Here is a 25,537-nt window from a genome sequence, read left to right as displayed (position 1 = left end):
TTTATTGTAATAAATAGGAGGTCTTGAGACTTTTGGATCCTAAAGTTTAAGTATAAACTTGGCACAAGAGCACATTCTTGCCTCACTTAACACAGGCTTGTGATATATGAAAAGCCTGACCTCCTATATGGAGGTATAATGGTGTTTTTAATGGCTTTCAAGAAGCACTAATAGAGCCTTCTAAGCTACAATTATTGGCCAATCATTCTGGTGTAGGAGGTAATATATGTGGAGCAAAGCACCATCCTCCGCTACCATTGTTCAGCAGGCCAGAGTTGACATGGAGGCTGTACAGTGACAGGAACAGCTACAATAAAGGCTATGTAGGTGGTGGTTAGCCAGTGATTTCCATTTGACAATCCACAGGCTTGGATCATGAACTACTAAAGTCACTGTATGTAAACTCACCAGGTCCATTCTGCTAGTCATCAATTATGTTTACAATATAAAAAACAAATAAAAATGGTGAAAGGTAAGACAATAGCCCTATAGCAGATGTGGATATTTCTCCATATTGTAATTCTACTACTGCTACTTCCGTCTCCTTGGCTTCACCCCCCTCCCCTTCGAGTGTTGATGAATGCCTATGGAACTGCTTCACAATATTGGTAATGTTGGGTTATGTCACTCCAGTTAGTTTCAAAATAACTTTATTGTAAAGCACTGCACGTAGGTGAAGCTGACAATATTTACCTTCTCCAAAGTAAAACATAATTTCATCACTGATCAATTATTAATGGAAAACAACCATGCCACCTCAAGTAAACAGTTTCAAAAGGTCAGTGGCCCCTGAAATGCACAGATTCAGAATGTAACATTTTCTTCAGCTTTACGTTGCAGGTATTTTATCATCATAACTTGTAACTCAAAGAAGAAATGTCACGATAAACCAAGATTCTGTTTAGCAATCAGCTCTGTAGAGGAAATTAGATGATCCTGGCATGTCAGGTCAGCTCTGCAATGCCAGACAACCAATCAATGCGCAGACAGTTTGCTAGACTCGCAGCTTCTCATCCTCAAAAAAATATTCTCATGCGGATTAACTGCTCTTTCACCCATTTTCATTTTCAGACAAGAAGGTATTAATCTGACAGCCAAGTGAAGCCCAACAAATACTACACACTTCAAAGCATCAGGAACTGCTTTGGAAAACCGGCCAGGTTCAAACATTTCCTTTCATTCCTATTTTCAGTCGGAGACACATACCCTTCCCATGGTGTTTTTAACGACTTTTAGTAAACCCTAAAATAAAGAGTAGCTTACTGATGTTCCAACTGAACATTTTAGCTCATTTAAAGTTGGATCCACTGCTTGAGTTGAGTACGTTAGGGCTGGGGGAGCAGGTAAAGCCTTGGGTAAATTCTCAAGACTCACAATACACCACTGTCCTCTTTTTACTTTGTAGATACCATGAACCTGTCACGTTCCCTTCATTGTTATTTAAAGTCCTGGTAAAGCAAAAGTGTTCTGAGTCTGTCACCCCACAGAAAAATGTATTAACCACCCAGCCAAATTTGACTGATTAAACAACTTGCATAAGTAGCCTAAAACTTGGTTTCAAAATCGTGAAACAAAAGCAGCATTCTCTGCTCTGGGATGCTTAGGGGCGTGTCCACTGAAGGCGCCAAAGAACGAGCCACTGCCATGGGCCGCTGGCATCGGCAGACTCTCATTGCAGCTTTGTCAATTCACTAGCACATATTCTAAGTAGCACACACAGCCCATAGCACAGCACACCACCGCTGGGCGGAAGAACGGGTGTCGCTCTGCGGAACAGGCTATCGTTAGCAGCTAACCCAGTAGCAAACACAGTCTATGGTAAGACACACACCCAGAGACGAAGAAGAGTGCCACTTCACAGCGGCAGATAGCACAAAGCACTCTTCCAAAGCAGTGAGCTGTAGGTGGTTTGGGAAAAGACTGAAAAGTACATTAGTTACGGCTATTCTGCTTGTGTTTATGTGGATTGTGGCATTTAACAGTTGTTTATCCATGTATTTATTAGACTGAAGGAGCTAAGAGAGCTTGCGGAACGTAGCAAACTTGCACCGCTCAAACAGGGGGTAAACGACAGACATCGACGCTGTGAGCTCTAATGTTAGTAGTAACATCGTTTTTATATAGTAGGGGAGGGCTTATGTTAAGGATGACTCCAGTGTGTCATTGAACCATGATTTCAGACCGCCCAAAAACATCCTGGACACAGAAGTGGTGAAAAAAAAAAACGGTCACTTAACAGTCCAACTCCACAATTCAGTACTACAGTCTTTTCACAAGTATTTTCTTACATGTATAATGTGTCTATAACGAAATCACTGATTTTGCTTTACCCAGACTATAATGATGTTTTTAGTGCAACTGTAGACACTGTGTCTCCATCTGCCTCATTTATTTCAAGTTCAGTTAGTGATGTCCTAACTTTCACAGAGAGTCTTTCACCTCCTACGCAGAGCAAAGTGTCTTTTGGCTGCACTGCATTTGGTCTACTGTTTAGAATTAGAAGAAAAGTACAGACATTTTTTTTTTTTTTTTGAAGATTATTTTTTGGGCATTTTAGGCCTTTAATGACAGGACAGCTGAAGAAATGAAAGTGGAGAGAGAGGGGGAATGACATGCAGCAAAGGGCCGCAGGTCGGAGTCAAACCCGGGCCCGCTGCGTCGAGGAGTAAACCTCTATATATGGGTGCCTGCTCTACCAACTGATCTATCCGGGCGCCAACAGACATTATTTTTTAAGTGCTGGGCTAAGGAAAACTCATGGAGAAATCCCAATGCCCACACACAGTCCCGCTCCCAAAGAACTTGTAATGGATGGAAGGATGGACAACAGTTTCAGCATAACAGCTTGTCCTGAGGTCAGACAGCAAAGAGCCATGACCTGGCAAAAAGGCCTGGGTTCCAAGCGTTGCCCGTCCATTACCGTTGTGTGGGAGCACGGTGTGCAGGCACTCTGCTTTTGCTCCCGTTGGTGGACAAATAGGTATCTGTACCTCCCGCAGGATGTGATTTCTTCCCGAATGCTCGTTCAGTGCAACCGCTGGAGGGTGGATCTAAAGAAGAACTTGCTTTTTGATTGTTACAAAGTAAAACCAAAACCAGATACAAGACAACTGAAAAATATGTTCTGCTATCAAACTCCTTTGCCGCTATCTAAGAACTGCTAAATCTATCAATGGTTTTCTGTGGGCACCTTTCTATGGGACAAAAAGAAAAGAACATACCACCAAAATGCAGTATTGTTTTTTTTGTTGCTGTTGTTTATGGAGGCATTCATTTAAAATATTCATACATTTTGAACGTTACTGCATGCTTTCTTCAAGCGAGAGCGCAAGAGGACATACACAGTTAACTGGATTCAAAGTCTGTCAGATCAGAGGCTGACGGAGAGCAGGGGGTGGTTTGTCCTACTTGCTGAAATACTGTTGTTTCCAGGTCCTGATTACTTGTGTTCCGGGAAATAAACAAACCAAATGTACACCTATTTCCAGTAAGAGACACATGCCCAAAGTGTAAATAAACACTGCTTAGATTTCAATCTGTGGTGAGTGGTTAAAAAATGGTTTTATAATGTATACAATGGTCTATGGTCATGCCTTAGTGTTTTGATGAACATGTTACTTCTTCTGTAAAAGTGTCCATGTATTCTGTAAACGATCTGTAATAGAAGACAACGTCGAATCAATACGTATAGTGTAAGTCATAATATACACATTGCTACTCAGTCACAGCCAAAACGCCACGTAGAAATACTAGATTTTACAGGGCCAAACTGCAGAGAGCCTTGGCTTGCAGCAGAAAGCACCGCAAGCATAGAATTGCATCAAAGGTAATTTGTGAGTCAGGAAAACCCTGAGATCACATTGAACCATTATAGTCTTCATCAATAAGATGTTTGCTGCCAATTCTTATGCTCTAAATGTTGAACAGACTCGCTGGGCAAAATAATCCATTTCTGATGCCAACATGCCATTTCTGCTTTAACTCTTTATATTCTGCTTTATATTGGTAACAGAACCAACATAGTGATTCATCAACTCATGTAAGGTGTCGTTATTTTTCGTTTTGGAAGAGCATCTTATTACCTACTCTGTTACACCCGCAGGATGCTCTCACTATGTAGAACAGGCTGCTAGGGTTTTGACAAGTTACATGAATATATCACATAATATATAGTAGTAATGACATCACTTGTTCGGTCATTGTGCTCAATTTAATAACAGAATGCCAGTAATACAAGTAATCACGGTACAATGCACAGCAGTGTATGACTTAAACTGTACGGGGTGTAGTGACGAAAAACAGCACAGTCAGTCACAAGGTAAACCCTAGAACTAGCCCATTCACATTCATAACTACTCTACCTTAAATGTGCACTTCCACCCGTGTGATTGGCCAACACCGTCTATTGTCAGATGAGACGACATTAGGCCTGCACGATTCAGGGGAAAATATGAATCACGATTTTTTTAGCTTAGAATTGATATCATGATTCTCTGCCACGATTTTTTTCTCACGAAGTGTAATGTTTATCGCAAACATGAACCATGACAAGACAAAACAAATTGGCAGTACCAAACAGATTTTTTTTGGCACCTGTAGCACATTGCGCATCACCACAAGCCTGTAAACACAGAGGCTTCAATGAATAAAGAAAATAACGTACATGCTGGCCATTTAAGTACAGTAGGCTACCAAAAATAGTGACATATAACACATTGAACTAAATATGGCTCTGATACAGGCTCTATATGAAGTTCTTGAACATGTCTTTACATAATTAAAACATGTCAATGTCAAATGCTTTCAATAAATTAATTGGAGAAAAAAATAAAAATCGAAGTCATTTAAAAATGTAATCGCGAACAGGGGTGAATTGAGATCGCGATTTTATAACGATTTATCATGCAGGCCTATACGACATTGCAGCAAAAGTTGAGCCAGGCTCAACCAACGGGTGTGTGTTAAAAAGGTTAACTACAATAATAGTAAAAATGTCCTTTCTGAAGAAACACCCTACATACAAAATACTTATACGGCCTGTGTAAGGACAAGTGGAAAACGAAATGACTCAGGAAGGTATCATTTGTGTTACCAGTTCTTTTTCACGCAAAAGTGAATCCGATTGTAATACTAAATGGAATTAAGTGGTTCTTTACAGGTTTACAATCTACAATTTCTGTGCAACGCATTGCCCCATTGTTTGGCAGGTAAGATTTCCCTCTGCATCATCCAACTAGGATACAAAGAAAATGAGATGGTGCATTATTGTGCAGCAGTTGTCAGGCATTAGTGCTGAAAGTATCAGTCAATACAGAGTTACAATAGATGAGACAAAGTACGGTAACTGAGCACAGTGGGGGGAAGTGATCCAGTTCCATGCAAGACAGTGAAACAGCCTGAAGGGTCTCATCAGGAGCAGAGTCACTGAAATGTAATACAAGCTGGAGTGTTATGTATAATGAAAGACGGGAGAACCCTGATCACTCAAGCCTACTGTGCTGCGATGGCTGATGCATACCTGTATTGTATTCAGAAGGGCATTCATTTCCCCTCCGATGATTACAGCGGAACACCAGCTGTATTGTTTATTTGGTTGAAAGCACAAATGATATGCATTGATTCCGTATTCATTCATTGTTGAACTTGGCATTGTATCTATGAATGCAGGCAAAATGGGCCCAATTACAGCAAGCGATGCCTCCCTGTGACTCCACAGCAGAGCAAGATGATGAAGGCCTCAAACTGGAGGGAAAGAGCAATCAAAGGGCCACTTGTTGTCTTTTTGTAAATTCAAAAACCAAAACGGAAAACATTTCTTGCTGTGACTGACAATGGCTCACTTGGGACTACAGATTAGATTAGTCAACCACGCACTTGTGTTGTAGGGCGTGCACATTTTCTTACTCTTCGTACTCAGGGTCTGAAATTAACACTCGCCAGTTGCCAAATGTGGGTACATTTGCCGTTTGGCGAGGGCTATCCGCCACATGGCGACTAAATGTTTGTACCCAAATAGTTCTGTTTTTCAGTCTTCATTTTGGTGAAGGTGCAGCTACTTTCTTCTTTTCCTCTGCTGTCTGCATGTAGGAGTTTTGCGGGGGCGGGCCAACACACAAACACTGGCGCACACACCAGACGCCAGCCACCACGTCACTTCTGTTTACTGATAGTTAGCGTTTACCTCAGGCTAATCAATTAGCTAGTAAGTGGCGATTTTGGCAGCCAGCCTTCCAAAAGAAAGCACAATGAATTTAAATGTTAACCGATCATTAACCGTTGACCGCCAAGCTGGAAACGGAGTCTCAGTTCACCTGTCCAGGAGGTTCTGACACACTTTCCGCACTGCGTGTCTGCGGACAGCTGTAGGCTTGTACCGGTGTTGATGTTCTGTGTATTGTCGGACACATGCAGCTACTTTCCTGAAACCGCTTGCGGGACTGACACACGTCCACAGCAGCCCGCGGCGTGTATTAACGAGCCTGTCTCCAGCGCCTCCACCGGCAGGTTGTCAGCTGTGTGTCTGCCTGGTGTACTCTCAGACGACCGATTTAACCCGCCGGTCCTCATCAATGTAGTTTCATGTGTCACGTAGCGCTCCACATGCAGAAAAAGAAAGACGAGCTTAAAACGCAACTTGCTCGTTCAAAGTTAGGACTAGCAAGTTCATTAGCAGTTAAGTTATTTACATTTTTATCATGCAAAAGACGTTTTTAAAACTTTACATTTTTTTTTTTTTTTTATTAATATTGGTTTAACTAGCTAAATCAGTCAAAAATCCTATTGTCGGTTTACGGTTAATCATTAACATCCCTACCAGCAGGACTTGCATCTCACTCACTCACTCACTGGATGACCACTCTCGGTTCCTTAGCGTAACAAGGAGTGAACCCTCTTGTCAGTCGCATGGTCTTTGTGTGGAGGGGCGGGACTCCTGGCGGAGAGAGGCAGAGAAAGCGCTAGTTGATAGTTTGAGCAGGGTGTCCCGCAGCACTTTGCAGTTAAGGCGCCATCAAAAAAAATAAATTATATGAGCGATATCTGCCGTGTTACTCGGCGTCCTGTTTTCTCCCTTTGATTCCAAACCACACAGTTGACAACCTGCAGGTGGAGGCGGTGGAGACAGGCTCGGACATACACGCCGCTGTGGACTTGTCATCGCAAGCGGTTTCAGGAAAGTGGCTGCATGTGTCCGACAATGCACAGAACATTAACTGGTACAAGCCTGTCAGATCGGTTATTTAATTGAATTGTGCTTTCTTTTGGAAGGCTGGCTGCCAAAAATCGCCACTTACTACCTAATTAATTAGCCTGAGGTAAACGATAGCTATTAGTAAACAGAAGTGACGTGGTGGCTGGTGTTTGGTGTGTGCGCCAGTGTTTGTGTGTGTGTGTGTGTGTGTGTGTGTGTGTGTGTGTGTGTTCATCTACCCGCCAACTTGGCCGGTGAGTCAAAAAGTTCATTTCAGACACTGTTTGTACTGCTCCAGTGTCCTTGACATGACCATCCACACTATGGCTGAAATCATTTGTCAATTTATCAATGAGTTGATTCACAAAACGCATATATACTTAACCACTTACCAACTGACCACTCTGTTACTCTGAGTTTCTCTTTTTTGCATAAATAGTTTGTTTTAATTCAATTATTATTTCAAATTCCTTCCACTAAGCCATGATTTATTGCTGTTAAGCTACCATCATTGAAACTCAACTCCCTCAAAAAAAAAGGGATTATGCCACGGTACCTTAACAGAGATCCAAAAACAGCAAAGTGGAGATAATTAGAATAATTAACTGTTGTTCTTATGGAATTGGTGCTGTGAATATGTGATATATCAAAACAACAGGTAAACATACATGGCGGAAGTGTTGGGTTTCCACTAACCGAGGATAAGGAAAAATTACTGCCTGCCTCTAATATAACCTTGTTCCAGATAAATAGCTTATTCTCTCTGCAGATGATGTAAACAAAGGCCAGTATTGAGAACGTATGGCATGTAGATTGTTAACAACTAAACAACAATTTAATCGAGCGTGTATTCAGCCAGCGGCACTATGAATGTGGCGAAAAAAATCCACAGGGCTGAACTCTGTTGGGAAAGCAATGCATTTAAATGTGTCATTTAATACAAGGACTGCATTTATTTCAATCTCTTTTATAATTGCAAGCATTAATGCTACAACAGTAGCCATTATCATATTTACATTAGTAAAAACAATGTGCCTTCTTAAATCAAAGTGTATTTTTCATCAGAATCCAACAATTTACCGGGCGCCTGGGTAGCTCAACTGGTAGAGCGCGCGCCCACATATAGAGGTTTACTGCTCGATGCAGCGGCCGCAGATGCGACTGCGACCTGCGGCCCTTTGCTGCATGTCATTCCCCCTCTCTCTCCACTTCCATGTCCTATAAAAATAAAGGCCTAAGATGCCCCAAAAATATTCTTTATAAAAAAATGTTAAATGTGCGCAGTTCTTTGTTTCTTGTAGTCACACTTTTTCTCATGAAACTGGATATTTCTTTTTTTGGGAGGGGGCTTGGGATCATACGTGTGTGTGTGTGTGTGTGTGTGTGTGTGTGTGTGTGTGTGTGTGTGTGTGTGTTAACCCAGTTGTCAGTGTTTGGTCAGGATTGCTTCCCTGTGTCAGAGGCTCGGGGCAGATCCACCTGCCTGAGGCTGCTTTCTGATGTTGCCAGGGCTCCTCCTTGGGCTTCACAATAAAAAGGCCACAGTTGTTTTTTTCATCGTTTCTCCATGAGAGAGAATAAACACTCAAGTTGAGTGAGAAGACTTTTTCTTTTACGGTGGATCTTAGATTCTAGTGGACAGCCTGCTGATGAAATCGGATCAACAGTTGACTTGTTGATTGCAAGGAGCCGTGGTTTGCCAATTTAAATTCCACAACCGCAGTTTTTAAAAGTTAGCCCAGGCAGCACTGTTGTGTGATTTTGACATTGTCAGACAGAAAACAAAATATTAAATTGGAACCCAGCTGCTGCAGGGGCCACTGTTTCTAAATAATGTCAGACCAAATACAACACTGTGCTCCATCAGTTGTCCTAAGGTTCCTGATGGAAGCACGAGAGGATTCATCGGGTGGTTACCAAACTAACAAAGACTCTTGCTCTGGGGGTCATTAAAATCCAAAACAAATGGTAATCTGGCCTGAAGTTGTCAAGATAAAAGTTCTAGACAAAAGTGCAGACTAACTGACCTGACCCAACAATGATTTTAAATTACAACCCTGTGACAACATTTCCATTTTTGAAACAGTAAATTCAAATAATGGAACTGTTGTGTGAGATTGAAAGACACAACGGGAAAAGCCCTTGAAAACAGCAACAAGTGAGGATGGCAGCAATACCGGCCAGTAGAGAGTCACCAGAGAAGTAGTCTCGCATTGCCAGACCTTCCTCCACAGTGCTGCGGACGATGGTCTGCCGAGTCCACACAGCATGCCGGGATGGGAGAAAAACGTGCTCTGGTTTATTGGCATTTCTTTAAACCAATCACAATCGTCTTGGTCGGCTCCGGATGGAGCCACGGTGCCGCTGCAAAATAGCCTCGGAAAGGAACTTGTTTTGGTGGAACGTGTACGTTTTAGTCGTGCAACAGAAAACTCAGATTGGACAGATAGTCTAGCTAGCTGTCTGGATTTACCCTGCAGAGATCTGAGGAACAGTTAACCACTGTCCTCATAAATCCACCAGAGTTTAAAATTACAACACAAAGAAAGCCCAAGGTAACGGTGATCCGGCCTTAATGAGGGACATCCAGCGGAATTTCGCGCGGCAACAGAGCAACCCCGGAAGTGCAACGTCGTGGATATAGACTACCAGAGAAGACACCAAGAGTCTGATGAGGTCTGAATTTAATTCATTTAACCTTACTCTATACAACTGCGAAAATCAACAGAGAGTAAGCTGTCAGCAGGCCTGACTGTCTCGGTCTTGACTTTGCTGTTTTGACCCATCGCGTGTTTTTGTATGCATGACGTAGCGCAGCACAGCCAATCACAGTTTCCAACTGTGACAGTTGAGCCGTGGCGGTGCTGTAACACAGACAGACAGGAGAGAAAAGCAGCAAGTGATCACTAAGAATCATTTTGTTCAAAAAGAGAAAAGTCAATCCTTCCCAAAGACGATAGCTGCACTGACTTAATATAGTAAAGGTTAAAAATATTAGCAGGATCATTTCTCACGGAATGAGAGAAGTGACGGGAGGAATACGGAAGTGTCAGTGGGAGGAAGTGCTAAAGTCCTATACAGTATGCATTTAGCACAAAGGACACTAAAACTGGACATTGGTCTGACTTGTTTGAACTGATCTGTAATTGCATCTTGGTCACCAATATATCTATGTCTGTAGCTACACAGGCTAATATTAAAACCTGTACTGATGGATTTAATGCTCATGGGGTGTCTACATCTGATAACTGTACAGCCAGCATCACACAGTACCACAGTGTGCAACAGTGTGTTGTACATTCATCATACAGTCCCTCCAGAAAAAACACGATTATGCGATCGCATAATTCAATGCATAATCAGCCAAAGTCTGCATATTTATGCGGGGGCCGCATTTTTTCAAATACGCCGCACTTTCGCCGCATAAATTGCCGATTTCCGTGCAAGATATGCGGGGCTTGCATGATTTCATAATCCCCACATTTTCATTGCAAAAAAGTCACATATATCTTAGTAGAAAGTTGAAAAATGTTGCGTCATTTTCCCGTTGCAATGGGAATGTTATGAAGTGACGTAATTACGCGACGTGAACGTCACCAAAAGTTCCCGCAATTTTTGCAAGTTCCCACATAAATATCCCGCATATTCCATCGCATTTCTTAAGAAAACGTACCGCATAATCAAGCATTTTTGCCTGCAACAATCACAAAAAAACTGAAAAAAGAAATGATCACTTAAAGTGATGTTGCATTGAGCTTCCATAAAGCTGGGAGACTGTCAAGAGGCTGATAAAAAAAAAGAAAAAAAAAAAAAGAATGCTCCATAACGAGATAGTAGAGGCTGAGTTATTCTGACTTGTAGTCTCTGGTATGGGTCAAGCTCCAAAACCTGCTGATGTCTTTCAAACCTCATGCCACCAGTTTGTAACAGGCTTTTTATTCTAAATCTGTAGTGTCCCAGCCCAAGCTGAGAAAACCCTGAAGACATCATCCGGGATATTTTCTCAGACTTCACAAAAGCTCCTCCAGAGCCACAAAAGACATCGTACAACTGTTTTTTACTGTCTCTGTGTAGCAGTAACCATAACGAGTAAACAGATCTTGATGTGTAAAATCACTGAGAGCGCCCCTTTAAATTCTAATTGGCTGAGTCATTTTTGTGTGTTGAATAAAGCTGGCCATGCCGTGAAGTGAAAAAGTGCTGCATGCACGACAGGTTTACTTTAATCCCTGAATAAATGCATCAGAGGCGTGTCATGCCTTAGCGCCTTAGACTGTCATTCTCCGTCGTTCTTGCTCTTTAAGTGATTTGCTGATTATTTAAACTAGTCTGCATTTGTTTATAGTACATGCTTGCTAGAGGCCCATGGCTGGACAAGACTTCTACAAGTGAGGTTTGGAAAATATTTGCATTCACCTCAGTAGCCTTTTGTACATCAACATTATGTAAATGTGATCATAAATATTCAAACGTCTTTTGAATTTGGCTCATTTCACAGCCAGATTGTCAAACTGTACAGCCCAGTCTAATTCGATACCTAGGCCAATAGGCTGCGTTCAGAATGGCAGATTGCTGCCCACGCCCACCCCCTCTCCAACCCTCGAGAGATTTGGAATCGGAGGGTGCTTACTTGACATCCCATCAGTCGACGGCTCACTAACAAGTAGGCCATAAACCTTTTTTTTTTTTTTTTCTCTCCTCTCTTTGATTACACTAAGTGCACAGAGGCCAGATGCGACCCAGCCCAGTCATCTGTTGGCTTGCCAGCAGAGTCACTGTAGACTGGCTTGGGCAGGAGGAGGGGGGGGGGGGGGGGTCACTTGGGTCCCGTCCCTTCAGGAATAAAGCCATTGTTCTTCATTACAGCTCGAGAGGCTGCTGGGGGGCACAGAGGGAGAACAAGTCCATTTCCACACCTGTTTTCCATCACCAGGGCTTCTACCAGCCTGACTCAGAGCCAAACCACGCTGTGTGGAGGATTCAACAGAGTCTAATAAAGGCTGTTTTTTGTAACGGAAGCTGCCCGTAGTCAATGTTTTGTGCTGGTTCACAGTGATAAACTGAAATGGCAATTTATAACTTTTCTTTACAAGGAAATACATTATCTATTCAGTCAATGATTTTTGTCAAGGCAAAAAAAAAAAATTGTATAGATTTTTACGGAACTCTAAAACTCCGATGAAAATCTGCAGCCATAACAGCACCAATAGAGCCATTTAGCACCCATACTGCACAGTAGATGGTATTCACAAATTGACAAATCTGCTTCAGATGCAACTGATATTTGCGATGATATGCACTTTTGGACAACAAACGTCATCTGCTGTGAGAAAACCTTTTTGCAGCATGGAGATTCTTTACAATCAGTAAAAGGAGATGAGAAAACCGCAGTGTGAAATGTGCCAGATAAGGGTGTCCCAATTAAGACCCATATCTTTTGAAATTTGTCCACACTAGTGTCGTTACAGCACATGAATTTTTCGTACTTGAAACTAACGCAATACTTAACAATATACACAACAATAACACCTGACATTGAGGAATATAACCACGGTTTGTTTCTTTTCACAAAAGCAGTCGTGCAAGAAATCCAAGCCTCAAATAAAATGAAAGTAATAAGAAAACAGGATTATGAATGTCAAGTTCATCAACAAAGTAGGATGGCTTTGTGTGCAGAATTCACAGGGGTGTGCTACCAGAGATCTCAACTTCTGTTAATCACAACTGATACACAAGACTAACGTGCTCAATAAGTGATAAACAGAATTAATGTTTAGAGTTAAATATCAAGATTCACTTTCTCATTTCTGGCTTTAAACACCCCATGAAGTGGGGACTTCCTGGAAAAACTCTAGTTTCCTGAAAAAATTGACAGTACGGACAGACTGAACATATTGACACACGGCGCCTACCGTTTATTTTCTAAAAGAAGGGGGAATGGCTTGTGAAGAGCTCAACAGGCTCGAGGGTGGCAAGGGACAATCAGAGATCCAATCTTTAATGAGCTGTCACACGGAAGGGGTGGATGTACACAATCACATCTGAGGTCCATTGTGTATTCATTAATCCATGCAAACTGCCTTTGATTACAGAAATAACTCTTTTCATGTGCACCATCATAGATTTTTAGGGAAACTCAGCCAAATGACTTTTCTCTGATTAAGTGATATCACATGATATCCCTCATATTGGTAGCCTAGAAATCTAGACGCACCCTAGTGGCGGCAAATGTAATTTGCAGCCAGGGTCAGTCTAGCAACTCTCCGTTGGCTTGCGAGCTGGAAAAACCAAACTCTACTCAGGCCAATCATATCGTGTATAGAGTCGGTGGGCGGGCTTAACATAATGACGGCAGAGTTGCGACGGTTCCGCATGAATTCCCCGCTACTTGAAAACAAAGAAGATGGCTGCTGCTGCTGGCGAACAGCGGTCTTGCGAATCAGCTTTGGACGCGACTCTGGAAGACTTGGAGTTAAGCTTTTCTTTGAGAAAAGAACAAAGAACGGCACTGAAGTCATTCTTAAAAACGGAAGATGTGTTTGGAGTTTTGCCGACCGGATACGGCAGAAGTTTAATCTATCAACTAGCTTTGCTACCTTCTTCGTTGCTCTGCTTGGTTGTAGTGCTATCCTATTGCGTGCAGAGGGAATTCGAAAGACAACCGTTTATCCCGCCCCTCGGATTGAGCCCTGCCAATGGTGAGTTCCCAGACCCAACATCTTGATGTGGGTCTAGCTTGTCAGGCTATCATATTGGTACCCTTTAGAATGATCCTGCATTTATCACAATGAGGTAGTAGGAGAAATATGGCTGTCCATGCACCCTTCAGTTTACATACTTCAGTAATCATCAGACATAAAATTAAAGAGTAAACTGTGAACTCCAATAACCACTAATGAAAATAATGCATGCAGTTATGCAATATATCAGGCTTTATACTGCATATAAAAAAAGAAGATTAATCATTCTGAACAGTATGCTGTATGTCAGTCAACAAAGATCTGACCATGCCGGAAGTAGATGAGTAACTCCATACCACAAAAAAGTTAAAAGTTCCAAAGTGATCTAATTCTACTCCGGTCCACTCTCTGACGGAGTAATGATTATTTGCACACTGAAAACAAGCAATCTAAAATTTCTGAATGCCCATGGACAACCCGTTCTCACTCCGAACTCGTAAGATACGGACGCTTGGGCAGTGGCTCTCAGCGTCAGATACGACGCAAAAAGCACCCTTCAGCGTGTGTGTAGAACTCACCGGGCAGAGCAGCAGCTATGCGGCACTTGAAGATGACGTAGTATTAAGAGCGACAACGGTAGGGAGTAGTATGAAAGGTAGGGTGGCTGGTTGGGGTGGTGGATGGGTCAAACATCACAGGGGTGAAAGCCCTGCATGTCACTTTTCCTAAACCCAACTGTCCCGTTCTTGTCCCGCGTGTCACGGAAACGTACCTTATATTAGCCCACCCACGATCTTTTCCTAAACCAAAGTGACACCAATAGTCCCGACCAAGCGCGTTTAGATAAAGCGCATTTAGATATTATGCTAAAGGAGACTTTTAGCGTCAATAACAATGCCAAAGGCACCTGACCAAGCGTCCGTATTTTACGCGATGAGAGTGAGAATGTGTTGGCCCATGGAAATATGTTAAATTCTTTGGCAAAGCTTAAATCTAGCCACCGCAACTTCATGAGACGTACAGTAGATAAGAAACATAACCAGTATCCAAGATCAAACTCACAGGAACCGTGTAAACCGAGAAAAGAACTAAAGGTAATGTTTAAGTCATCCATACTCTTACCATACCTACATTTATTAACTTGTCATATGGAACATTTTCCCTGCATTCAAACACATACAGCCCCTGCTGACACTTGCACTGTCACAGTTGCATAACTTGGAAAAAAAGGAAAGCAAAAATGCTTCTCAGTAAAACTGATGGGATTGGAGTCTCAGTAAGCTTGTGGTCAGAGCATGCTGCGTTAGCACTCTTTAATAATACCTGTAAAGTACCATGCTCCTGCTCTGTAGAATCTGCATTACAATTGGACGTACTAAATATCTGTATTCAGAACCATAACGGAATTGCATAAAGATGACTAAATGACATACTATTTAATTATATTACAGCATTCATAATTTACAGGATACAAGGTATGCCTGCATGGTACTTGCAACCACTATAGGATTGCATGATTATCACTTTTATTAGTTATTAATAGATTATTTGGGATTATTCTTACATCTTTAACAAAATACATTTCATGAATAGCAACCTAAACAGAAAAGTGCCCTCACTACTACTACTACTACCACTACAAAAAATAATGTAGGCAGAGAATCTAAATGAGAAATGTCACCGTCACAACCAATTCAAAGTCAAATTATTTGTAGAAGTCAAACTAATGACTGCAATCAGTCTATTACTATTCTGTGCAGACATAAGATACACAATATACAAATGTTATTAGGCTACATGTGTGTGCTTATATATTGGTACTTTTGGTAACAATTTGTTTTACAGTGCATGTTCTCGCTTACCATAATGAAATTATATTTTCCTTTGATGTTTAAAAATAGCGGTGGCCAGCTCAGTGCTCAGGGAGAGACCCTTACCTTTAAAGAAATATTAACAGTCAGTTGAAACCTTACCTTTAAAGAAATATTAACAGTCAGTTGAAAAGGCATATATATATATATATATATATATATATATATATATATATATATATATATATATATATATATATATATATATATATATGCATGCCTTTTCAACTGACTGACTGCATATATATATATATATATATATATATATATATATATATATATATATATATATATATATATATATATATATATATTATACACTGCATGTATAGACCAATGACTGACAAATCGTATAAAACTAATCATGTATTAGTTTATTTCCAAAGGATGATAGTTATCTCTAGAGAGTCATCTGAAACAAGAGCCACGGCAGTCGAACGCAGTGAACTGTGAATGCTTTCTCATAAATCTATTTCATTTGGAGCACTTGTGTGATTTGATAACCGTATGAGGCGAGCCTGTGTGCCAAAATGGAACTTATAGTCAGGGTGAAATTAATTAATGCAGCCTTCTCTGACTGCAAAGCAATTCCCCTCACCAACTTCCATTTATTTGCATTGGGTGAAGAAAGAAAAAAAAAAAAAAAAAAAGCATCCTGCAATGCTTAGCACAATGTGATCCTGTGTGGAGGTAAATAATTGATGTGGTTTGTGCAAGGACGGCCTGAGCTTTGTTTGAAATCAGTGGAGCCATTTCCATGAAGGTACAGCAGCACTGCCCACTGTCCAAAGATCAACAAGAACCTTGTCTAGTTTAATTCGCTTTATAGGACTGTTTAAATTACTTGTCATATGAAAAAAAAAAAAAAACATCAGTGTGCGTCCATTTTAATGGATAAACGTTGTAATGGATTAAAGTCTGGTGGGCAATCCACACTGTGACAAAAGGCGACATTTGCCTCCCTGTTTCTCTCACCATTAGAGGCTCGAACTCTGCATAAAAAAATAAGGTTTATATTCTTATGAAGAGCAGCTTCATAACTTTGTTCGTAATCATTCATGACATAACTGACTTGACGTGATATAACGAGAGGATGAAACGGCACAGCAACTGTGCTGAAATTCACCACAAAGCCTTAGTTTAGCCAGTTATATAACTGTGTAACCTATTTGAACGGGTTTCTAGTTTGTAACAGCATGCGCTTGCTGTGGGGGGTGCGTTGCCCCGACTAACGTTATACTATAATTGCACTATACGCTACATCGTCATCGTATCAATGCGCAAAGATAACCCCAAACCGAATGTGCATCCCTCACTAGGGCACGACCTACGCTGACTTCATACTGACAAAATACGTAAACACAATACTTTATCCCGTCTTAGTCTGGTAAATTTCACGTGTTCCTGCAGCCCACCAACTCGCAAATATCACTCAAATACCAAAAGCGCATAAAATTCATGTCGCAGTTTTCACCATCACGAGCTTTATCTGTAACCTATTCGCTTCCTAAAAGCGTCCGACTCAGATTACTACACCCGCACGAACCTTTGATGTTTCAATGCACGATGCTAATGCAAATCCAGTCCCCATATCACGAAAATACAGCCCGCAACGCTATTGGAAACTCAGGCAAATTAATCTTCTCTTGTTTACCCGCAAGAGCACAAACGTTTTAGGAGGTAATAGAAGACAGAGTGTGGACCACTCTAAGATGCTTTTCACTTCGGCATACACCCAAAACACCGAATAGCACACGTTTCACTGAAATGACAACTTTTCTAAAAGGTTCGCACGTCGTTCTGAGTCAAACCACCGAAATCCAGCGGGGTGGCCGATAGTGAACGAATTCTAAAAAACTAAGTTTAAATGGAAAATAACTGCTGATTCGAGAGTTACCTTGACGCCGAATTTATCAAAACGCCACAGTATTATCGATATGTTATGAGTTACGTTCTATTGTGTATGAATCTGTGACTGAAGGGCGTCCAATTAAATTATTAGAGCTTTGAATGGAGTTTGCTGTAGCGTTTCCTCAAACTGCACGTTGGCAGGGCTGCTGCATATTCCACTTTAACGCACCGCTGTTTTCTGTGATTTACAGCAGTCCAGGCTCCGTTATAAACAGTATGCCACTAAAGTAACCAAGCTAGCTATATGACCAAACAAACACCCATGCCAAATGTATCTCTCTGTGCCTTCTGAGCGCCAAAAGACCACGCTATGTGTTTTTTCACAACAGAATTGGTTACATTAAAGAGTTGCCAGCTGTGTAGCGGCAAAGCTATTTATAATGGTGAGCTGACCAAAGTGATGTATTCCTAGGCAGCGTATCTGTTACTATACACGGCAGACACATAAATCTGCTCATTCTATTCTGTATTTCAACTTTATGGACAGTTATGTTTTCTTACTTGCTCAACATCATACATCCAAATGCTCTGCCGCGCACGTTAAAAAATTGCTCAGTACGCTGATAAAATCACACTCCTCCATCTACATCCATGGAAATATGAGAGGAAAGTGTGTATTCCATTTAGACATCAAAGGAAAAGTCCTACCTTTAAGAAGAGCCGCTTGAAACATGAATAAAAAGAGAATAGTCGCGAGAGAGCCGCTGCCAGTGTTCGCCATGTTGGACACCTGCTTCAGTATGGCAGAGAGAGGCAGCTTCACCTAGAGCTACGACGGGACTCAGTTAATGAGATGCGAGAAAGGGAGGGTACTATTTGCCATATTAATTTAATTCGCAGCTTTTGTAATAAATCGTGTTACTTAATGAATGTGTCTTATATTCCACAACTCGTTTGAATTTACTCAGAAGGGGAAAAATAACTATAGCGAGGATTTCAATGCTTTTAAAGCTGTGTTGTTCTGCAGGAGTGATGAGTAGGGGTGTGTGCGTCTCTGTGTGACTGGAGTTACTGGATGGGTCCCATCCTCATGATGGAAAACGGTCCTGTTATTCTCTTGCTCCTGCCTCTCTTAAGACTGAACCGATTGTGATGATACTTTCTTTTAAAAACAACTGTATAGATTATTAACCACTTACGCTTACAGTGTGCAATATTTTAGACGAGCAGGGCCGGCCATAGTATTTTTGAGTCCCCAGGGGCCCCCACCCTCAGTTGATTCTTCACCTGGACTTCCCTGATTCAGGAGAACACCAGCAGGGGGCTGGTTTGACTGGAACCAGTGCATCCTTCGGGGACCTGGAGAGCTGGTCAGCTGGGTGGGAGCTGGTCTGGGGTCGGTCTCGTTCACTCTCTGAAAGAAAATAAATAACACTGCTGCTTATTCATGCATGTTATGGGGGAGCTTCATTCTTTCTTTAGATTACTTTTTACTTTAATTATTTTATTAAGTATGTTTGATTTGGTTAATGTTAAGTTTTTTGGAATAAGTGTTTTGTTTTGATTGTTATTTGTAGTTTCAAGCAAAACTATTTTATATTAACGGATGTCCGTTGCATTCAAGGCATTGCCAAATGAGTTGATAGAAAGCTAATTAAGCCTATCAGCTCCACACAACTCTCTCTCTATATCTCAGTATGGCTATGTTTATAAAAAGGTGTAGTCCAGCGACTTAGGCGCGCAGAAGTTTGAGTGAAGATAATTACTTCTTCTGAAGAGCCTATCATGCTTTTTTTTAATCCTCCATGTCTTCCTTGGCTACAAGCAACTGCGTGAAGGAGGGGTGGGGTTGGGGCGCGATCACTGAAGGCTTGCGTCATGTGGACGCGCCGACAGTGTTGTTGTCATTACTTAGAATTCCTCATGGGGCAGACAGAAACTACGCACTATAGCTTTTATTAGTAATGTTTTAGTGTTAGTTTCCCCTGTGTGTCAAACCTGGTCTGATCAACCAGTATATATGTCACCTTTGTTTCTTCTTTGTTAAGTCAGTTGTATGTTGAGTTTGTTTTGTAAGGGGTTAAGTTATGTTCTGTTTATGTGACCTCTTTTATGGGCCCAAAACTTTATCTTCATGTGTTTGTTAACTGTTTGATTTGCTATTTTTTTCGTAACTAATACCCTTCTTTTTGAGACTTACCTGGGACTCCTCGTGCCTTACTGCTTGGTCCCTCACAATCACCATGCTTTATGTGGTTGGAGAGTGAGGGTGAAATGAATGCATGAATGACCATCTCCATCTTCACTTGAGAGACAATGGGCCACAGCCTATAGCTGGAGAAAAAAAACCAGGAACAGATCAGAACCTTCACATGCTCTTTTGTTCCATTTAAGTAGTTTGATTACAAATCTAAACAAGTGAGTTATATTTTACATAATCACAATAATTACATTGAGAGTAAATCAACCCCAAATTATGTAAGCAGCTAGCCTGACAAGCCAGACCCACATCAAGATGTTGGGTCTGGGAACTCACCATTGGCAGGGCTCAATCCAAGGAGCGGGATAAACGGTTGTCTTTCAAATTCCCTCTGCACGCAATAGGATAGCGCTACAACCAGGCAGAGCAACGAAGAAGGCAGCGAAGCTAGTTGATAGATTAAACTTTTGCCGTATCCAGCATCTTCTTTTTTTCAAGAATGATTTCAGTGCCGCTCTTTGTTCTTTTCTCAAAGAAAAGCTTAACTCCAAGTCTTCCAGAAGACCGCTGTTCCCAGCAGCAGCAGCCATAAGCCCGCCTACCAACTTTATACACAATGTAATTGGCCTGACCAGAGTTTGGTTTTTCCAACTCGCAAGCCAACGGAGAGTGCCTAGAGCCCCCTGGCTGCAAAATAAATTTGCTGCCACTAGGGTGCGTCTAGATTTCTAGGCTAGTAAGCAGCTGCTTATTTGCTACAATCTTGAGCCTAACCTGATTTTAAAGTGAGGGTATATGATTCTTTTCACTGCTGAATTCCACAGTTCAGAATGATCTCGACTGATTGGTCCCAAAAGGAATTAAAAGATCAAACAAGCTGGCATACTCTACTGACCAAATGGGAACTCTTCATTCATTGGGGATGAGGCTTAAAAGTCCAATATGTAATATATTTACTGTAATAAATCCAAAAATGACCCCAATGTATCATCAGATATTAAGGAAACATGCTAAGTTGAAATACTATCTTTTCTGACAACAATGCTAATGCCAGTATTTTCTCCTTTTGAAATTTCTGTTCCGTGACGGAATTTCTGTTTGTGTTTTTACCTGTGTGTTGTTATCAACTGTGCAGTTTGACAGCCAGGCCGGGTTTCCAGATATACCTGTAAAAAACGTAAACCCAGTGTTCTACAGCTGTAACGTTAGTACAGCCATGAAAGCAGCAAACAAACAAATGGGATCAACGGAGATAGATTCTACCCGACCTAAAAACAACGGCATGTTTTTAACAGTTGTGTGACCAGAGACGTAACAAACCCCGGGTCAATATTGGAGATGTATTTGAAAGATGGAAACAGCTTAGAGCCCAAAAGGACGCTGAGTTGGCCAATTTCCTCCTGAACAGGTAAGCATTAGCTTCAGGCTAATTTATTACGGTTACAAGGGACGGGCATTTTATGTCATTTCAACATTTGTGTACTCACATTGAATAATATAGCTAGAGTACCCGAGTTGGTTACTTGCAAAAACAATTGAGACACGGCCATGAGTGATCCCAACTCGTCCTGGCTAACGCCGTCATGCTAACCCTGCTAACTGCTAACGTTACCGGAGGACCAGGCAAGCAGGCCACGACTGTTTACAACGTGTAGCCTGTTCACAACGTGAAGCTGTAAATCGGGAAAAGAGGACTGTGAGTTTGCAGTGTGTTTAGCGATTGTTGCCGTAATTCTAAGCCAATAAAGTGTTTTCAGTCGGGTGGAGAGGACGGCAAGGTTGTTGTGTTTTTAACGGTTCCTACCGTAATTCTAAGCCGAAAAAGTCTGTCTGTCAGTTGGGTACAGAGCTCCACGTGAGCACGGGCACATGTGAGACAAGCGTCTAGCAACATTGTTGTGGATGCTGCGGTCTCAGACTGGCAACCTCCGTGAACTTCGAGTCTGGGGAGGAGAGGGCGGGGGAGACGACTCTCTCCAGTATTTTGAATTTGTACTGCAGTAACTATTTTAAACACTAGCTGTCAGTATTACATATTGCACCTTTGACAATGCTTTGTTATGCTATTCTAACATATGTGTACTTAGGTTGGCTACATACATACTGTGTCTGGTAACATTATGAAAACATGCTACTACTGTAGGGCAAATGACCAGTAGATACTGTAAAAAAAAAACTGCATCCATATATAATCCACTGCCCCTCCTCTCATGGTGTATCTCAAATGCAAGCTGCAGTGTGTAACCATCTGGTCTTTTTTTACTTTCTATGTTTATGTTAACTTTTATTCTCCTTGGTGTATGCTATTACCTTTGTTGCTAAGGGGATTTCTCCTGAAGATAAATAAAGCTTTATCCAACTTTATTTTTAGCCTTGTTAACTTGTGTGACAATTACAGTGTATATTGTACCAACACTTTGGTTCAGAGTAAAATGTCTCAACTGTTAACTAGTATTCTACCATGTAAATCGTACAGGCATAGACCAACAAACCAAACCTAATAAACAAAAAATAAAACTTAACTGGTCAAAATCTACCGAATTACTAGCCAAACAAACTGGTCCAAAATAAAGGAAAGGAACTAAGAGGAATGCCATTCAGCCTCTGCGATCAATGTCCCTGAGAGATCCTGATAAGATGCTAAATGTTTCAAAACAGTTTCTTGATATAAAAAGGAAAGCAGTCATTTCTGTTGAAAAAATAAATGTATATTGATGGACTCTGTGGTCAGCTGAGCCCACACCTGCATACTGCTATTTAACAGCAGCCTGACCGAGCAGCAAGGCGCAGCAAAGCTATGGCCTGCATTGCTGTGTGTTTGCAGTGTGAAAGACATTTTGGATTGAGCTGTTTGGCAATCCAGTCTGTGCTGATGACTGGTGTCCTTCTCCAGACTGAAAGAGGTGCCACCAAGCTAGAGTGAGTGTAATTCAGGCTGAGATTGTGTGAAGCTGGATTTGCACAAGTTGCTCCCCAGCACACATTCATCCGCTCAGCAATCTCTACCCGGAAGGGCGGGTGCACAGTAGATGCAGACAAAACAGTCAAATGGACAGCAAACGCATATGACTCTGACCAACATAGTGTGGTGGATTGTTAGCCAGGATCAGCATAGATATTCAACTACTACCAGGTAGAAGCACTACATCAGGCCAGTGTCTTACAGACAGAATAGATAAACAGCCACACACACACGGCAGATAGCAGGGCAACTGAGTGTGTTGGTGCAGCAACTATGTAGGAGGTATACTGGGTTCCCACTGGCCTGTTTCTGTATTACAGCCATCTAGGCTGGGGTATGAGTAGAAACCACCGCTAATGAGCTAGACGGTGCTAGTGTTGGTCATATGACATTGAGAATAGATAGGCTATGAGTTTCAATTTGAAGGTTTACACGGTCAGTGTTTCCTTTATCGCAAGGCGAGGAGGTTGATTCCAGAAAAAGAAAACCCTCTGCTGCCTGCAGAGTTGTTGATTCTGTGGGAAGTAAGGTAACCACTGTCTTGTGATCTGAGGCCAAAAGGGATTTAATGATGAGAGTCGATAAATATGGTGGTGTGAGCACATGATGACACACTTTAAAGGGAGGTGTGGGTTTGATTTGAAGCCACAAAAGGGAACATTCTTATTTGCTGCAATATTCGCACAGCAGCATTTTATATGAAGTACTTGCACTAACAAAGGCTGTGCCACTTGTGTATGCAAATCTGTTAATTGTTGGTATAAGGACAGTTAAGGCTGGGGGTGGTGAAAAACAGTCTATGAAAGAGGGATGAGGGTCTAGAGGTGGGAAGAAATAGGCGTTAAGCATGAGAGGATGAACAGATGTTGAAATGGGGAACAATGATGGGCATAGGCCAGTATGTGTTGTAGTGAGGAACCCAAGGCATGAGACTCAGGTTGTGAGTTGAATACTCGCTATGTCAGAACTTATTTGGCAACAGCGTTTCCATATCCCATTCAGCCTATCAACTCGGGCTATAAGGGAGTTGAGCAGCATTCCTTTAAGATGTAACCCCACTACGATGGTAATAGCCAAAGAACCTGAAGAAAGATGTTTCCATGCCACAATAAGCCATTTCATGCTGAAGTAGCAAGGTGCACACAAAAGGTGCACACAACATTATCTTGCAGCTGTCAACAATGTAGATTGCAGCAGTTAAAGTGTGGGGCTTTGTTGCCATTGTGATCAACAAAAGCTGTTCCACAGAGCCTTCTCCATCTGTGTACCTGTACTCACTGTTTTCTCACTTTGCAGCAGGATTACATATATGTGTGCTTATTGATAATAGCCTCACTATTTTTGTAAAGTTGATGTTGCAGCTCTAGTTTGTAGATGCATTGTGAGACAAAGAAGCCTGCATTGTTTAATCTGACAGGGAGCAGGTAACTGTCAGGTAAATGGCACAGTACAGCAGAACTAACTGCTCTTGAGACAGACGGCTGACAGACAGGAGGAGCTTTATGAGAGAGAAAGTGAAAAGTAACAGAAGATTTGTTGCTCAAAAATATAAACCAAAACTGAACATTAAAACAATATTTCAGCAAGTTAATACAGTTTGCTAATGATAATTGTACTTTTTCATTTTGTCAAGGTTCAAAATATTGGCAGGACGAAGTAAGTAATTGATCCAACTGAAGGAGAGAAGTAGAGAGAGAAGAGGAAATGGGCTGTCTCGTGAGGCTGTGTTAAAGCCCCAGTACACATTTATAACCCTATAAAACTGGGACTTTTCTCATTTGTTGAAACTGATTTATGTTCTCATTAGATCTCAGTGCTCCAGAAAATATGCTCTGTAGTTTCTACCGTTTAAGTGACTGAATGTATGACTCTGGAAACAATTTTCTTGAGAAACTCTCTCATATCCTCTCGTGTCTTCAACTTTACATTCTTTCTGTTCTTTTCTCTCTCCGACCACTATTTTTGGTTCTCTCTCTCACCAAGTGTATTCACTGCCTTTCTCTGTGACTCCTCACTTGTCTGTCCTGCCAAAGTGTATTAATAATAATGAAGTAAAATGTAATACACTTTCTTTATTTCATCTTTGTGTTTGAGTTTGCATCATTTTGGATTTGAATTATAGGATTGTCTCAAACAGTGCATAAACGTAAGCAAAAATGTGTTATACCATCACGTATTCATACAATACTATATATGTGATAATTACACTATTTGAATAGGATCAGATCAGTTTTTGTTTGTGTTGAACAGCACAGGAATATCATGCTAATCCTATCCTGGGCACAGAGGGCAGTACCTGCTCTTCCTCTTTCATCTCTATCGCCTTCTCTCTTTCTCTTTGTCTCCTCATCTTGTGCTGTATATCTTCCCTTCACAAAGTTCATTTTCAACTGTCTCAGTGAAGAAGGTAAACACAGGGTCAATTGATATTTATATGGAAATGTTACCGGCCTCCGCTAGGATCATTTTGCAATGAGAAAAAGAAAAATATAGGGGTGAAAGGGAAACTAATAGCCAGCATCATGATGGATAGCTGACTGTTTTACATTAGCGCGACGGCACAGGAGTTATTCGTCAAGTAATGTCTGGAGATGAATGGCATTGAACTACAAGCATTCCACTACTAACATTCTCTAGTTTCCTACCTGTATCACACTTTGCATGGATTTGATGGAGTTGTTGACCTTATCAAAGACCAGCATGTTGAGTAGGCTAAATGTTTTATAATAACAACAAAAATCACAGACTTCACCACTCACTCACACACAAGTAATGACGTTGATC

General features: G+C 41.4%; 1 protein-coding gene across 5 annotated transcripts in view; it reads right to left on the bottom strand.

Annotated features, from left to right (window-relative positions):
* Positions 1-18,476, bottom strand: part of cadm1a (cell adhesion molecule 1a) — a 421,246-nt gene extending 402,770 nt beyond the window's left edge. For 4 of the 5 annotated variants that reach the window (XM_031308125.2, XM_031308127.2, XM_031308129.2 and 1 more), the window contains exon 1: positions 18,300-18,454. In XM_031308125.2, the coding sequence (XP_031163985.1) occupies positions 18,300-18,372 (73 nt within the window). In that variant the 5' untranslated portion in view covers positions 18,373-18,454. Of the gene's footprint in view, positions 1-18,299 lie in introns of all 5 variants that reach the window. The other variant, XM_031308126.2, reaches the window with a different exon arrangement.
* Positions 18,477-25,537: the final 7,061 nt, after the last annotated feature.

This window comes from Sander lucioperca, chromosome 13 (assembly GCF_008315115.2).
Source record: "Sander lucioperca isolate FBNREF2018 chromosome 13, SLUC_FBN_1.2, whole genome shotgun sequence".
NCBI lineage: Eukaryota > Metazoa > Chordata > Actinopteri > Perciformes > Percidae > Sander > Sander lucioperca.
This window is presented reverse-complemented; position numbering and strand designations above follow the sequence as displayed.